This window comes from Copadichromis virginalis, linkage group LG11 (genome assembly GCF_057382275.1).
Source record: "Copadichromis virginalis isolate Kocher_CV1m ecotype Utaka linkage group LG11, C_Virginalis_male_GT1.1, whole genome shotgun sequence".
NCBI classification, from domain to species: domain Eukaryota; kingdom Metazoa; phylum Chordata; class Actinopteri; order Cichliformes; family Cichlidae; genus Copadichromis; species Copadichromis virginalis.
This window is the reverse complement of record NC_140628.1, coordinates 29,862,192-29,878,738: the sequence shown is the minus strand read 5'-3', so window position 1 is coordinate 29,878,738 and position 16,547 is coordinate 29,862,192. Positions and strand designations below refer to the sequence as shown.

Below are 16,547 nucleotides of genomic sequence, written 5' to 3'. Positions count from 1 at the left end.
TAAGAGTTATCTTCTAATTCATTCTAAAAAGCGGGAATTTTACTGTTCTGAACTTCTAGAAATTTCTTTTGGAAATAAACATTTACTAAAAAGACGCAATGGTTTTTGAAAAACATTTATTCTGAACTGTGCACCACAATTTCAAAACATTTTCTGAAAGATGTAACAGTATACATGTTCTCACTTTCATTAGAATTTTGTTTATCAAAAGGTCTGACATGGTAAATGCAAATAACAGCATTCTCATCACTTATTTCTTCAATACAATATGCATGTCCTTCATTCATCACTTTGTGGAACTTCAACGCACTTCTGCTCTCCCCCATATTCCATCTTCACAAGCATATCCTGTGCGGAGATTGAATAAAAATTAGTTGACACTAATTAATGGCACAAATAATCCAGTAAACAATTGCAGCACAGTAAAAAAAAAAGGAATCCTTTTTGAGCCATTACTTGTGTAAAGTATTTTCCCAAAAGACAAGGACACAGGCAACAGGTAATACTGAACTAAATGTAAAACCTCAACCTTTTTCATTTTTACCTAAACCGTGTGCACAAAACTCTGGAGGGATCTATGCTAACGTAGAATCCAGTCAGGACGTCAGCTACTGCTGTTTGCTCGTTTTTTTTTCATGGGCGATCGTTTTCAGGCTTCAAGTAGCACCATTATACCAACATTTCACATTCTAGACATTGTTTTAGGTGTATTTGACCAAAAGTTTGACTGAAAATTCACATGCAAGCTTTTTTCAAGGCTGTGGTATTTGCCTGCAAACAATACCTTTCAGCTAGCTAAAACAGAATATTATGCTATCAGCGAGCAACATGGCTAATGCCTTTCACACAGCTTTGTCTCAACTCCAAAGAGCCACAGAAGTAAAAGCTAATAGAAATAATTGAAACAATCTTTGAAAAAATGACTTACCAAGCATGGCAAACAACTCAAATATGTAGAGCAAAATGTTCTGAAACGGCTTCACTTCAGCTTCGATTGGAGCCGTGCTGGGGGCGGAGTCTGTGAATTTACTCTGTTGGTGTCATAGCCCCTCTAGGAGTTCAGAGTTAAGAGGTCAAGAGTTAATGTTTCCATTGTAACACCTCCAGATTTGACATAGAAACACTCATTTTTAACACTCGATTTTAACTACTATCATTTTACACCTCAGAGTTACATTAAAAGAATGTGACTCTACTTAGAGTAAAATTAACTCTACTTTTGCAAGAAGACTATTAACACTATTTAACACTTTTGAATTTGCTGTGTATAAGTGTATATAATGCTCTCTCATATATGAATATTTACACGTATCCAGCTAACCACAGTTGCAATTAGTAATACCTTCACATCCAGTGAACACAAGAATCAGTGTTCTTGCATCAGTACTTCCCCCTTGTTTTGTTTGGGAAGTCCGGAGCTGGAACGTGAGTCAAATTAACAGCAGGCTGCTGACAACAGCACTAATTAAACAGACAGAAGGAGAAGAAATACACACCCACATATACTGTGGTGTTGTCAGTTTAGCTGAAACTTTACCATCTTATTAAAAACAAGCAGACCTTGATGTTGCTCTTACATGCCACATATTCTGGCATCAGGAGTTGTGTTTTGTTTTTTTTTGCTTGCATGCAGAGATTTTTTCTAGTGATTGGTTGTTGGCTGGATGTGTTATCTAAAAGGCTTTGTTTGGTTTAAAATTAGTCATGCATCTAATCCAGCAACCTTTAAAAAAAAAAAATTTTTCAGAGGCATTATTGGGGATGTCAAAAAAGTTTTCTCCAACATATTGGAGTGTGTGGACAGCCCCTGGCCTTTACAATAGTAGGAGGCCTAAAGGCTCTCTAATATCAGCCCAGGCACTGAACAGCTTCTAGCTCCAATAATCAAAAAAACTGCTACAGGAAATAGATCTTTATTGAAGCTTTATAAGTTACTGAGGTAATAAAACTGTCAAATCTGTCACAGGCATCTGAAATTACTAAAAGTCTACAGCTTCACTTCCTCTTATATAATGAAGAGAACATTCAAATATCATATTCGCCCTTGAGCAAGCACTTTATAATCACTGATCTCTGGGAACATACCCGTTTCTCACCGGAGACTTGGGGAAAGAAATGATGGCAATACAGAGCAGGACAACAGCTACGTTAATGTAGCCTATAATGTAGACACTGCATGATGATGGCTAATTGACAAAGATGAAAAGGAAAAAAATTCAAGATGACAAACTGGCGGTCTACAATTTGCATACCTACCCATCTGTCTTCTTTTTAACTTTTTCCTGGCATATTGTTCCTTTTTTCATATTTCTGCCTTTCTAAATCAAAGTATCACTGTCTGTCACTCCAAACTGTGCAGATTGAATCCACCTGCATATTTTAAGGATCCTGAATTATGAAGATGTCCTTGAGATAGACAGCACTTTGGAAATTAATCTAATTCCCCACCTGTTTCAGTCCCTGACAGGAAAAAACAGCTGGGAGATGGTGAGTCTGGACATGGTGGTAAACTCTCCCAGGTTCCCACTATTTGACCTGGTGAAGGGCAAGCAGTACTACTTCAGAGTGCGTTCAGTCAACAAGTATGGTGTCAGTGATCCCTCTGAGCCGAGCACACCGATCTCCCTCGGAAAGGCACAAGGTGAGATTAAATATGTTATGTACCGGTAGCCATTTATTACTCTGCCTCTTGTAAAGGTCACTTAGATTTTAAAGAGTGCCGTCATTGTTCAGCATTTCCACACTGAACTGTATTTCTCCTACTCTACATGTTCACTCATACAGTAATTTTACAAGAGAAATGATGTGGCTATATTTATCTCGGTTTTCAGTGGTTTAATAGATTATCTGGATTTCTTATTGAGAACAGATCACAGTACAATATTGAGGGCTCGATAGGAATAATTTATCAACCATATAATTATCATTTTAAATAAATGACAGTATGAGACGTATCTTATGGGTCTAATAACATTACCATAACACACAAATCCTTGTCTGTGTTGTTAGTGTCTTTGGCCACTGACTTCGCATGTTGGCGCACAGATACTTCTCGGGCCCCTGCTGCTTCTTATCGGTATCTGATGTTGTTGCGTGGTCAAGTTGCCTAGCAACCACTTAGCATCAGGATAAAATGAGGCGTTCTGTTTCTAGCACTTAGACTCATTATAAAAGCATTGGATCCTTTTTTATCTGACCAGAATAACATTTAATTTATATCTACAAAACTACAAAACATTTTGCATTATATATAATATAACGTCATTAAGTTGCCTAGAACACATCTATGTGGGGGGGGGGGGGGGGGGGGGGGGGTAACATACATGCCTACCAATGACCTAAAATGACCTATTTTTAGCATATAAGCAATACCTACCTGCCTTATTTTTACTTTTCTCAATGTGATTGAATGTATCAATTCAACAACACAGCAGAAGCAAGCCAAACAACAATACTGAAACATGGCCATGCACTACTTTTTTATTTTAACAGAAAAAAAACCTGAAATTAGTGCTAAGGTTTTTATTTTCATTCCTTCAGTGCTTGGTTCATAGAATTCGTGAAAGTTTCTTGCAAAAAAAAAGTAAAGTTTTCAGTAAGTGGTTCTGAACAACTTTGTATGTACCCTTGTGCTCTAACAAATGTGTTGAGTGCATTTTCTTCCTCTTAAAATATTTAGTTCAGTGGAATGTTCCCAAAATTTGGAGGTACCCCCAGTGGAGGTGGAACAAAGTAAAGCGGTGTTTTTGATAACCTCTAAGGTTTCCCACATATGAAATGGATTATTGTATAAAAAAAAACATTTCATTGCAAAGTGGCAGATGTTTTGGAACAACCCATAAATAAAAGAGAAAAAGAGAAAAGGGGTCCTCTACATGTCTGAAAATCAGAATGTGAATATCTTGATGCACAACAATAGGTATAATTTTACATTGTACCTATATATGAATATATGGTGAGCTATTCATTTACTTTTTGGCAGACCTGCCCCAGAAACACCGACCAGGGTTGGCTGGGCAGATATCACTTGTTAAATCCAAGAATATGTGATATGTAACTGTAGCAGTAAAAAGTAATGATATTGTAAGTCCACGTAAAATAATATTTCTCTGCCTTATATACCAGTAGTGTGTTTTCTTTCCTTTTAAGGGTAGATTTTTTACAGGTATTACTATGCACCCTATAGAATCCAGTGTTTTATGTGCAGAAAACTGCCAGTAGCTACTGGGAAAAACAAAAGTCATCTTCCTTTTTTGGTTGCACAGTGATTTTTCATTTTCCCAGAAGATTTCATACCCAGTGGCTTAAAGCTGCATGGTGAAAGCAAGGTTTAGAACCAGTCTAAACACCAGGGGTGCCAGTGTTATATTATGAAACCAGAAGTTAAATTATAATAAGTCCTTCCATCTCCTACCTCTTATCCAGTTCAGGGTTGTGTGGTAGTTTATCCCAGCTGACGTGGGGCAAGAGGCAGGGTACGCTCTCGACAGGTTGGTTATCAGAGAGATAAGGAGAGACAACCATTCATGATCACGCCTTTGGCCAGTGTTAGAATCACCCAGAGAGAGCCCACACAGGCATTTCTAGGACCTGTAGATCAAGTGTAGGTGTGTGTGAGTGCATGTGTGTATACACAAGACAAACAAGACAGGGAAGCAATGATAGAGTCCTTGAATTATAATGCTACTCTAGATTATTTCAGTATAGAAAACAACAAAGTTACTTCAAGCTCTACTGTGGGCCAACTCCTGAGGAGATTATTGACAGAAAAATAGGTGTTTTCTATCTTGTAGTCAGTTTTCCTTTTACCATTTTAAGTTTCGTGGTTTTAGTTGATATTTTTTTTGTTTATTATCTGATTCCCACCAGCTGTGCCAGTTCCACCTCACTCTGTCATGGCAATTAGAGACACGGACACCTCTGTGCTGGTGCAGTGGCAAGGGCCCAAAGACAAAAACGGCATCCTGGGATATTATCTGTACTACAGTGAAGCTGGCAAACACAACTGGAAGACAGTTAACAACAAGCCCTTTGCTAAAAACAGGTATGTGGGTAAAATGTTAGTATGAATAAAATTAAGTTATAGTGACAGTCAAAATGATCTCATTTCATAGGCCATTTCCAGATAATTATAAGTGATATGCATGATAAATAAAGGTTATTATAGTTAACAAAAACTAATATTAAAACTCACAGTGGATATAAAAAGAAATTGAATTAAATTAAAATAAAACACAAACTTTTTAAGTGTAAACAGATGTTTCTTTAATTTAGCAGAAACACTGAAAATAACATCAATATTACTTTCAGATTTCTTTAGTCTTACTTTTAGCATTGGTCAAATTTGTTATGACAGCTTGTCTGGTGAGCCTTTGATGGGAATATTTATTGAGGCTTTAGACACCTAAGAGACTGCTTTCAAAAAGTTCTTTCTTTTCATTTTACATCTATAGTAATTGTTCTAAATCCTGCCTCTGGCCCACCTCACATGAATACTTAAAAAGACTAAAACTACACTGAAATTAGACTACAACTAAGTATGTTCAAACTGCAAAAGCTAACTGAAATCAGCAAATCAACTCTGGAAATGAACTGAATTAAAAACATAAAGTCAAAAAGAAATAGAAATGAATATCATAGAAAATGCACAACTGCAATATATGTGATTTGAACATAATCTCTCCTCAGGTTTACAGTCCATGGCCTCAAGACTCGGAAGGACTACGTGTTTAGAGTAAAGTGTGTGAGCCGAGCAGGAAACAGCAGCTATTCAGATGAGTCTCAACCCATCATGGTCAAATCAGCCATTCGTAAGCATGCCTGCCAGACAAAAACATAAAATACTAAATATTTTGTAAATATTTTGTAATTCTGTTATTGAGCATCTAACTCAGAGCATTCACACTATATTATAATGTTTAAATGGCAGTGAGTGCTGAGTATGTTCAGGGGTTTCTTTGGTATACAGTTGTGATATGCATATGCTAATCATAGGCATGAATGTCATAATAATTTGGAGATTTTAATGATTTCTTTTAACATCTGACATAATTCAACCTGGATATTTGACCACTCTTTTTGGCAGAATTGGTGGAGTTTAAATTGGTTGGCTTCTTGGTTTTTAAGTGGAGTTCACAAATTTTTAATAGGGTTGAGGCCAGGGCTTTGAGAAGGCCGTTAGTGAAGTGTAAAGTTAGCCTAAGGGCAGCTACACATTTCAGTTGATCTTCAAGGTGTTGATTTTAGAGCAGGGTTTTCTGTCTTAGTCAACATCCTCTCCATGGTGATGTAGACCTCCAGCAGTGCCAGCTCCTGTGGCTTGAGACTCGGTGGTTCCTGGGTTGTCTTGAACATCCCAATCAGTTTCCTGTCACCTGAAGGTGACCGTTTGAGTCTTCTTCCAAGCAAAGTGATGATTCATCCAAATGAGTTGTACTTATGTACAGTTGTTTTTACTGATAATCTTAGAATCTGTTGCAGTTGTTTACAAATGGCTCCTTCACAACTTGTTTAAATCTGCAATTCTGCTTAGATCTTCACTGAAATCCTCAGATTTCCCCATGGATCTGATCGGTCAATTGAATAAGTGCCGTCTAATAAATCATTTTCAATGTTAGAAAAGAGAAACTGCCAGCTGAAGTCAATCAAGATCAATAACGTGAAGTTAATCGGCCTTTGTATTGTCATTTAAAAAGACACTGTAGAACCTTCAGCACCACTTATTAAAAGATTTAAGTGAATGTATGTGTATTTTTCAGCCTCTATGTATAATTTTGACCATGTGTGGATTATAGAAAATCCAAAACAAATTCAAACTTCTGCCCTCAGTTATTAAAGTTCTACGCTGTGAAAACACTCCACTCTGGATTTCTTTGACCTGGTCAATCATTAAAACACCAAATTATCATGACATTCATGCCCATAATGTGTGTTTGTAAACTTCTCATCACAGTTAAATTTTATTTTTTTTGCTTTTTCTCAGCTTTCACTCAGTCTTGGTGGAATGGGTTTTTGTTTTTCACTGGTAGTTTTCATTTGCAGCCTCACGAGTCCTCCCCGTTAATGCATATGCACTGTAAAGCAGGACAATGAAAGGCTTCCAACATTCACCCTACATTTGTTATTTGGTGTCCTCCACATAGTTGCAGCATTTTAGGTAGTGCAAAATCATTTTTAGGAAATATTTAACAAAGAAGGCAGAGAAATCAAAGCTTGCATTAATATAGCACATCACTGTTCACTGCTCTTGTTATCATATCTAACGGAAATTGTGATCCTGTCACATAACAGTCTATATGTTTTGTCAAGTAAGCTCTACCAAATGACTAATCCGGTAGAGACTGACTATACATGAAAAGCCACTGACCCTTCTTGCAGTCTCAGATAATATGCTTTCTGCAGCCTGCAGTATAGTAGAGTTATGACTCATTTCGCTTGGCACTCACTGTCAGAATAATCTATTCTGCTACTCTACCATTACCTGTGGGATAATAGCTTGAATCCAATTCTTTGTGAGGAATGCATTTTTGTCAAATAGAATATGAGGTGAATATTTATTTCGTTATCATTGGAGAAAGTCTAATGTAGGCCTAGAGTTGTGAGATTGAAAATTTGGACAGAAGCTGTTGTCGGCCAGAGAGTTATTGGCATTTTTTGGTCTATTTAGCAAGAAGGAGTGCCTGCTGAGACTTTCTCATCTATATGTATTTTTTTCCCCAATTCCTTCTGCTTGTCCAGATGTTCCTTCTGCTCCCTCTGCCATCGTCCTTCTGCTATGCACTGGGTCAGAGATGGTTTTGGGCTGGAGGGCTCCGTTCTCTGACGGGGGAAGCCCTGTACGTGGCTACTATCTGGACCAGAAGGAAAAGGGCATGGAAATATGGAGAGAGGTCAACGTCAAACCTGTCAAAGAGCGCCAGTTCAAGGTGGGTAATACTGAAAGTTTTGGACCATTTCTCTGAAATTTAAGTGCTGACTTAGGTGATGGTCTGGTTACAGTTACAGACACAGGCACAGGCACAGTTTTGGGATTTCAGTGAAATGTCTGCTGTCAACCAGACTGGCACAGAAAGCAGAGCAGACTTTGCAATGCAGTTTTTAAAGAGACCATTTTTCTCCATTTAAAATGATAAGTTAACATTAGAAATTCTTTATTTAACCCATTTTGGGAAATTCCTATGTCACAGGAGAATATAGTATTATTATTATTATTATTATTATTATTATTATTATTATTATTGTTATTATTATTATTATTAATAATAATAATAATAATAATAATAATAATAATAATAATAATAATAATAATAATAGTGTAAAATATTTTTTAAAAGAATATATGGACTGGTTCTTGTATAGCGCTTTTCTACTCTACCAGAGCACTCACTAACCCATTCATCTCAACATTTTATTCCACACTTAGATGGATGCATCCGAGTGCAAGTTGGTGTTAGTATCTTGCTCAAGGATAGTTGGCATACAGCCTGAAGCAGCCAGGGATCAAACTAGCAACCTTCCAATGCATAGACGACCTGCGCTACCTGTTGAGCTACAGCTACCCTGACAAAGTAGCAATGTCAATACTTTTTGTAAATGAAAGGAAACGTGATTACGTGCCAGACAGATATGTTGGATTGTAGTGTTATTGCATTTGCTTATCATCGTGGCAGCTGAGCTGAATCAGTCTGTTAGGTAAGGGGTGCGGCTGCTGCCTGTCCAGCAAGTGCTGTGGAGGGTGGTCAGCACTATCCATGATGGAGAGCAGTTTGTTCAGTGACCTCGTCACCACCACAGCCTTAAAAGTGTCCAGTTTACAGCCAGTCACAGAGTCGGTCTTCCTGATCAGTTTAGTCAGTCTGTTGTTGTCACCAGGTTTTACGATGCTTCTCTAGCAGACCACAGTTAAGCAGACTGCACTTTCCACAGCTGACTGATCTCCAATATTTTGCTGTACATGTTGAAGGATCTCAACTTCCTTGGGAAATAGAGCTCATCCCCTTTTTATAGTCAATTGCTGTGTACAGTTGTAATTTTTTTAAATTAGAAAAATGTCAAACTGTTTGGATGGATTGCTTTTAAAAATGTCAAGACATCGGCGTCCTCTTTAGCATGCGGCACGATTTAGCACCAAGATTGGTTCAACACTGATTCCAGTCTTGTCTGTGCTAATTAGCAGCTAAGACAGTAAGCCTAGAGCTTTAAGGTAGAATGCCAACATGGTAAAACGTGTACCTGCAAAACAGCAGGCTGGTATTGTTTTCATTGTTGTTATTATGATATATTCATACAGTCATCAAACATTGTACAGTTAGTATGGACAGCATAAACAATACAAAAGTGCTAGCGTTATGCAGTGTTTCCTTATGTCAGCAGAAAATAAGTTTGCATGTTTTCCACTTACTGACAGCAGCCGAAAAACAAAAAACATGCTGTTATACTTTGGATGAAAATAAAAAAAAAGAATAAGTGCACGGAGAGATTTCTAGTCACTTGCTAGTCCTTGAATTAAGGACTTTTATAATAATAACAATAATAAAAGTTATTTCTGGATTTTGCAGTTGCCTCTAAATAATGGCAATAACGGCCAAAGCTCCCTCATCCGCACTGGCTGTGTCACTAGGCAACAAGCAGTGTCCATGGAGACCCAGAGGAAAGTTAAATCTTTAACCTGTCTCAGAGAGATTACAGGTGCTCTGTAATTAGACATTGTGCAAATGTGTTATGTGTGAGTGGCTGTTTTTAGCTCCTGGGAAAAACAAAGACAAAGCCAATTAGAACGAAAATGACTGTGCCACCATAAATCAAGATTAGACCCGCGTGTTGCAAAGTGCAGACTTTTGAGGATTGGAGACCCCTTTTGCTGAAGAAGAAACCCTGTGATGAGAACATGCAGCGCCCCCTTTTGGACTAAACAAGCCTTTTCAACATTGCATCTTCAAGAAGCACAGAATCGGCGTGAGCCTTCATTTGAATCAAGTTGCTGGCTTCCTGGATGCAAATTAGAGTCATTAGAACATCGATTGTGCTGCAATTTTGAGCTCAGGGCTGCTTTTCTGTCTGGAGCTGTGCTCATGATTTTGGTTTGGAAGCTTCTTTGCTTTAGCTGTCACAAAGGACCATCAGGAGCCCATTTTAGAAGACAAAAACAGACTTTAACCTCCTGTTTTTCTCTCACTTAACTAAAACGAGTACACAGATTGCTCACTTAAGTAGAAGTATCAATCAAATACTGTGCAACTACTGTAACAAGTGAAAGTTCTTCATATAAAATCCTACTTACAGTACAGAAGTATTATCATATGCATATACTTACCAGTTAATAAAAGAAAAAAATCACTTTTTTTCCAGAGCAGATGCTATTTTGAGTGACACATTAACACTGCTTTGTTAAGTCTGATGCATAAATATATATTAATTAATCTTTTGCTGTAGCTTGCTTGTTATAAAGTATAAATCAACTTATACTAACAGGGTTCTCTGTGAGCCTCAAATTGATATTTAAACATAACCATCAAAACTGTCTAGACTGCTTTTTAAGATAAAATGATAAAAATCTGAAACAGTTTTTTATTCTTTCTTTTTTAATGAAATATCTTTCCTAACCTGCAAAATAACAAAACAAAAAAAAACTTCAGATGAATACAGTGGAATAGAAAATATGATATTTTACACCTAAAATGTAGAGAAGCTGCAAAAGAAAAAATATGGATACATTCAAGTCTAGGTGAAGTACAGGTCATGTTTTCAGCCTTTCATCATCCAACCTTGCAGATGCTTTGCTGATAAAACTCTCTATAAAAAAAGGTGTCCCGCTGGAGGATGGAAAATAGTTCTTTAATAATCACATGCATCCTGTTTGCCATCTAGTGGATGAAATTTGCAGTCATTACTTGGGATGGGCTTTATCTCAGTCTAATACCATGATTGTTGCTCCACCTGAGTGTGGTTAGAGCGGGATCGTTAGTTAATAAAGGAACTTGCAGACTGTTGCAGGCTGGATTGTCCAGAGAGCATTCTGGCCATGAGCACAGGGCCCATGCACCATCGTGCACAGGGGTCTGTAGCTTGATGATCCGAGCATGGCAGCAGGTGTCGGGTGGCGTATTTTAGATACAGTGAAGAAAGCTCTCCGTGGTTGTGTCAATTAGTTACTGGTGGAGAGCTGAAAGTAGAAGCAGAGGTTCACAAGTGTTCACAGCGCCGATAAGGGCCTTAAAGTCTAAGTGGCTGTGAATAGAAAGATCAATGAGGCGATCAATAAGGCTGATTCGCCTGTCTTTCCAAAGCAGAAGTGTCTGGGGACAGGCTGCAGAAAAATGCTGTGGCAGCATCTCCAGAGAAAATATGTCGTAAAATGCCTTCCTGAGTCAAGAGGCTTTAACTGTTCAATGAGGGAGCTTTTTGTCCCTGCTTGATGGGACATCGTATCCATGTTTTCAAGTACTTGGTTTTGATTTATATGAATAAAAGCTTGAATCACTGTTTGTGCCAGATAAATAACACTACACTGATGTTCTTAGAAACAGTATTAAAATAATTTAGAAAATCAATTTAAGGAAAACAAAAACAAATACAGCCTAATGGCAATACTCAAGTAATATGGCAATAATAAATTATGTATTTACCAGTTTCATGACCAGGGAACAGCTTTGCTTTAACAATTGGGAAGATCTGAGTAATATTACAACTCAGTATTACAATAAGGTGCCATAAACTAATAGCAATATTTAATACCGGGGGGGGGATTTAATCACTCTTTTACCCCAAGACACAGGTACATTATGAAGTGTACTGTAAATGTTTCTGCAGGTTTGCAACCTGACAAGCGGACATTTCTACCAATTCCGTGTGTTTGCTGCCAACGTGGTCGGCATCGGGAAACCGTCTGAACCCAGTGAAGCTTTCCTATGTGAGAAGTGGACGATGCCAGAGCCAGGTGAAATTAAATTTCCGTTATGCATGCTTTACTTTTAAAGTGCTTAAATGTTTAAATCATCAATTCTGCACTTTGTTTTGCTTGTCGCTGGTTTATTTATGTGAGCAACCCTTTCACGCATGAATTAGCCCATTGAACAATACACCCCTAACTTAATTAAAGACCCTAAACACTTCTTCCATCACAACACATATAGTTAGTGACCCTTTTTCATATAATACCATTTATATTGGGATACAATGCAAAGGTTGACCATAAATTATTTTTGAAGTGGAAATTAACTGTAACCATGTCATGTTTTTTCAGCAGTCTGTAAACATGTTGATTTTATCTCTGAAGTCAGGCATCTCAACATGGGAGTCAATGGGGACTGAGTCACTTTTGAATCCATTAGTGGAACTGCAGCTATTAGAAGCTTTTTGGACCTGTCTTTGTTATGAACAAAATGTATTCTTTATTTATTTTAAAGAGGATCCAGCTTACTGAAATAAATAACTCTGTTTATATGAAAATGTTAACAAAAGCTTTTGATCAGTGCTCAAATCTATGTTCACTTTCCACAATGTAATTTGCATGTTGCACTGTAACTGTAAGAACTTAAATATTAAAAGTTGTTTGTTACATTTATACACAAATCTGTTTTATCCCCTGAGCTATGTGCCTCCATCAGTACCCTCCTGGCATTCGGTTTCCTCTGTTTGTTGACCCTGGCTCCTGTGACCATCTGAGACCATCCATCAACTTGAGGGCCCATTTATATAAATCAGTGGAAGTGTGTGTGTGGTCACCACACATACATACATATTTTGGTTTCAGAATAAAATGTGCTTATTTGCTTATTGTGCCATTAAAGCGCAGGTCAGTGGTCAAGTGAAAACACAGTATCTACAAAAACAGCCTGTGGTTAGATTCAGTTAGTGGAATTCATTATGTGTTTATCATCTGTGGCTTGTGCTCAAATATTGCTATGGATGGTTGTTGGTATCCCAAAGCAAGACACTGAAAACACTACAGAAAAAGTAGGAAAAAGTCACTGAAGCAATAAATGACTAATGATGGAAATAATGTAGTATCTATCTTTTTGTTAAATGAAATCAGTTAAAGTTTTAGCTTTATGTTTTGACTCATTCTTAATGGAGTAACAATAAATAATAATTTTGTTGTTTTCTTACTTTTGATTGACGTTGGACTGATGTGTCACCCACAGGCCTATTTAAAGCTGATGGTAGACTCTACCATCAGCTTTGCATGATTCAAAATAACACTTATCTTGTACTTGATGCTGCCTCTCAGTTTATCCTCCATCTGAAACAGGCCAACTCAGCTTCCTTTCAGTCTTGTGATTGGCTGCCCCTTCCAAATAAATGCTTGGACATTTAACAGCTGTGGTACGTGCAGGCCTGAAATGATTATTCTCAATGCAATAAAACAATTCCAAGAGTAGAAAATGTTTTTAGAGCAATCTGAAGCCTGTTGGCTACACTTAATGCAGGAGAGATGCATTTTCAGCGCTGAGCGGTGTCTCCAGGCATTCCCTTTAGGTTACCTAGAGTCCAGAGTCGAGGCTCAGTAGATATCCCAGCCACTCTGACTCTGCTCATATCAGCTTTGTGTGCCATTAATATTGAAAATGGAAAAAGGCGCTCTCAAATGTGCCACTTTTAAAGCGCAGCTCGTTAATCTTGGCAAATGGGCTTTCCTCTGTGCCATTAATGATTTAAAAGTGACCCAAAATCATTAAGCAAATTAGCTACCACATTCTGGGATGAAGTCAGTCGGGGTAGATTAAGGAAAGTCATTGTACTCATTTTGACTTTATTGTTATTTATAGTTTGCTCTGTAATGACTTTCCACTGTGACAAAGACAAGCTGTTTTTGTGTCTGTGCACTTTTACCGAACTTTTCTGGCCTCACATTGTTGCCCTGTGTTCAAAGTCCATGATCTGTTCTCCTCTTTCTCAGGCTGCCCCTACGACCTGGAGATCAGGGAGGTGAGAAACGGCTCCCTGGTGCTCTTATGGGCTGCTCCACTGTATGAAGGACGAAGCCCCATCGCTGGCTATTTGCTCAAAATCAGCCAGGGTGACCAATCAGAGAACTGGACTGCTCTGAGTGAAAAAACTATTTCTGACACGCATTACAAGGTGAGCGAAGTATAAGCATGTTCAAAATTTAATCAGGTGACAGGGCAAGCGATGACGGTGTGGTTTAGCCTATGACTGGATTGTTATCAGTGTAAAAATGATCTCTGACCTCCATACCAGAATTTCATTACTTTGTGAGTCTGGGGGTAAAAATGTTTAAATGATTGTGATGAATTATGACAGTGACTGTTAAATATTTGATGTGTTTCTAATGACATCCAGGTGTCGGGACTTCAGGTGGGTGAGACCTATCGTTTCCGTGTGTCGGCTATCAATGAGGCTGGCGTGGGTCATGCCTCTCTGCCGTCTGAGCCGGTGATAGCTCAGACACAACCAGGTAAGCTTCTAGACAAACTATACAAATTAAAATTCCTATGTGTATGTAATAATAGGAAAACTGCACACTTGTTTGTTGTTTTTGATGAGTTTTTAAAAAGGAACAAAAGATCTTAGCAAAGATCTCAAATTCGTCTGTCAGATATGAAGGAGGAGTCAGGAGATGGTTAACCCAGCTTAGCATTAACACAGGAAACAGGAACAGCTTTAGCTCTATACAACAAAGCAAACAAGTGGATTTCCTAAAAATAAATCAATAAAAATACATTTTATTTTCATTTTATATCCAGCAAAACATGCAGTACTTTACACAGAGTTCCTTGTAATTTGTTTAAGTAGACTTGAGCTGTAGCTCTAAGGCTTTGTGGAAGGACAGTATATGACAATTATGTCCTTAAAAAATTAGAAAAGTCCAGCAAAGACCTGACACGGCCGGAGAGATGGATCCACCCTTTCATTTGATCCTTAAACCGTTTCAGAAATTACTCAATGAAAGAGTGGCTGTCAGAACTCATTTTTAAAGTCAGAAAACAGGGAGAAAAGACGGAGAAGTGCCAAGAGCTTGTTAAATTTGATTCACATCACGCCTGATTTTGATCCACTAAAATTATAGATTTTGATGGATTTTAGTGGTAAGCTACTCTCAGCTGCTCTCTTATGCTCATGGGGTTGCCACAGCAAGTAGATAAACATATTTTATTTGACAGATTTTTATGCCAGATGTCCTTCCTTATGGAACCCCCAAGGGGTGTATGTCTCGTCCCAAATTCCAACTGTGATTTTTCATTTGTTAGGCTAATGTGTAAATCACTGCACTTTGGAACCACCATGGAGTGTCTGATTGGCAATAGCTTAATTTTTTCAGCATGACAATGATCCTGAACAGAATGCCAATGCTGTGAAAGCACACCTGGACAGGAAAACACACAGTGGAACACAGTCATGGATCAGCCCTCCCACAGCCCCGACCTGGACATTATTGAAGCAGTGTGGGATCATCAAAAGGCAGCCAACATCCAAAAAAGAGCTTTGAAAGTCACTATAGAAGTATTCCTGAAGTCCACTTAAAGAAAGCACACTAAAGCTTGCTTAAAAGAGAATAAACATTGATTTTTCAGGCTCCCTGAAATTGCACAAACTGTTGCCTTATCTAATGTGTTTCCATTTATATTCACACATTTCAATACATTCATGCCCTTATTTCTCATTTTCCTTGCAAAATATAAATGAGGAATGGACCAAGACTTTTGGATAGTGTTGTACACCCAAGCAGTGAAAAATATGCACTATCCAGCATATGCACTATGTTCAATTTGGTGCCACTAAATGGACTATTACTTATATAGTCGTATGCTGCTACAACACCAGAAGCACTGTAGAATAAAGTGAAATACACGACCCCTTCTAAGCAGGCTTCTCTTTCTCAGGCACCAAAAACATTGAGATTGGTGTGGATGATGATGGCTTCATATTTTTGGGATACGAAGCTGCTGAGATGAACGATGAGAGCAAATTCCTCTGGAGCAAAAATTACACAGACCCAATTGGTGCTGGGAGAGTGAGAGCAGAAACCAAGACAAATAGGTAGGTTTTTCATGTGCAATGTGGAGCAATCATTATTTTTTCTCTGAAAATGTCTAACAGCATTTATGAACGGGAAAGTGTGTTTGAAGTTAAAAAAGGTAAAAAAGACTCGGTGCATTTCAGTTTCATATTCAAAGAACCACTTGATACAACCGAGGTATAAAAAAGAGCATCGCTGTACACACAACACCACGAGGCTTGAACCAGATAGGCTTCAAGTAGGAGAAGACCACACCAGGTGCCACTCGTGAGAATAGGAAACTGAGGTCAGGACTCAAACAGGCTCAACATTGGAAGACAGAAGATTATGAAACAGTGTTGGTCTGATGAGGCTGGATTACTGCTGCGATATACAGATGGTGGGTCAGAATTTGGCATGAACAGCATTAGCCCGCCCATCTTCTGATAGCTGCTTCCAGTAGGACATCACGCCATGTCACAAAGCTCAAATCATCTCATTCACCAGAGCTCAGTTCAATAGCGCATGTTTGAGATGTGGTGGAATAAGACAGCTTCAGCATCTCTGTACATGCATCCGTTTGTTTTTC

The 16,547-nt window shown here is 38.2% G+C and overlaps 1 protein-coding gene and 1 long non-coding RNA gene across 2 annotated transcripts in view; one reads left to right on the top strand and one right to left on the bottom strand.

The window, feature by feature from the left end:
• myom3 (myomesin 3) overlaps nucleotides 1-16,547 on the top strand; it is a 79,402-nt gene that overhangs the window by 51,338 nt on the left and 11,517 nt on the right. Inside the window, exons 15-22 of the mRNA XM_085471924.1 lie at nucleotides 2,458-2,641; nucleotides 4,870-5,044; nucleotides 5,689-5,810; nucleotides 7,738-7,925; nucleotides 11,809-11,935; nucleotides 13,898-14,079; nucleotides 14,302-14,416; nucleotides 15,843-15,999. Coding sequence (XP_085328050.1) covers nucleotides 2,458-2,641; nucleotides 4,870-5,044; nucleotides 5,689-5,810; nucleotides 7,738-7,925; nucleotides 11,809-11,935; nucleotides 13,898-14,079; nucleotides 14,302-14,416; nucleotides 15,843-15,999 — 1,250 coding nt within the window. The remainder of the gene's footprint in view (nucleotides 1-2,457; nucleotides 2,642-4,869; nucleotides 5,045-5,688; nucleotides 5,811-7,737; nucleotides 7,926-11,808; nucleotides 11,936-13,897; nucleotides 14,080-14,301; nucleotides 14,417-15,842; nucleotides 16,000-16,547) is intronic.
• LOC146699006 (uncharacterized) lies at nucleotides 100-1,192 on the bottom strand. The gene is made up of 2 exons (XR_014922740.1): nucleotides 929-1,192; nucleotides 100-348 (listed from the first exon to the last, which is right to left on the bottom strand). It is a non-coding gene; the product is annotated as an uncharacterized LOC146699006 (long non-coding RNA).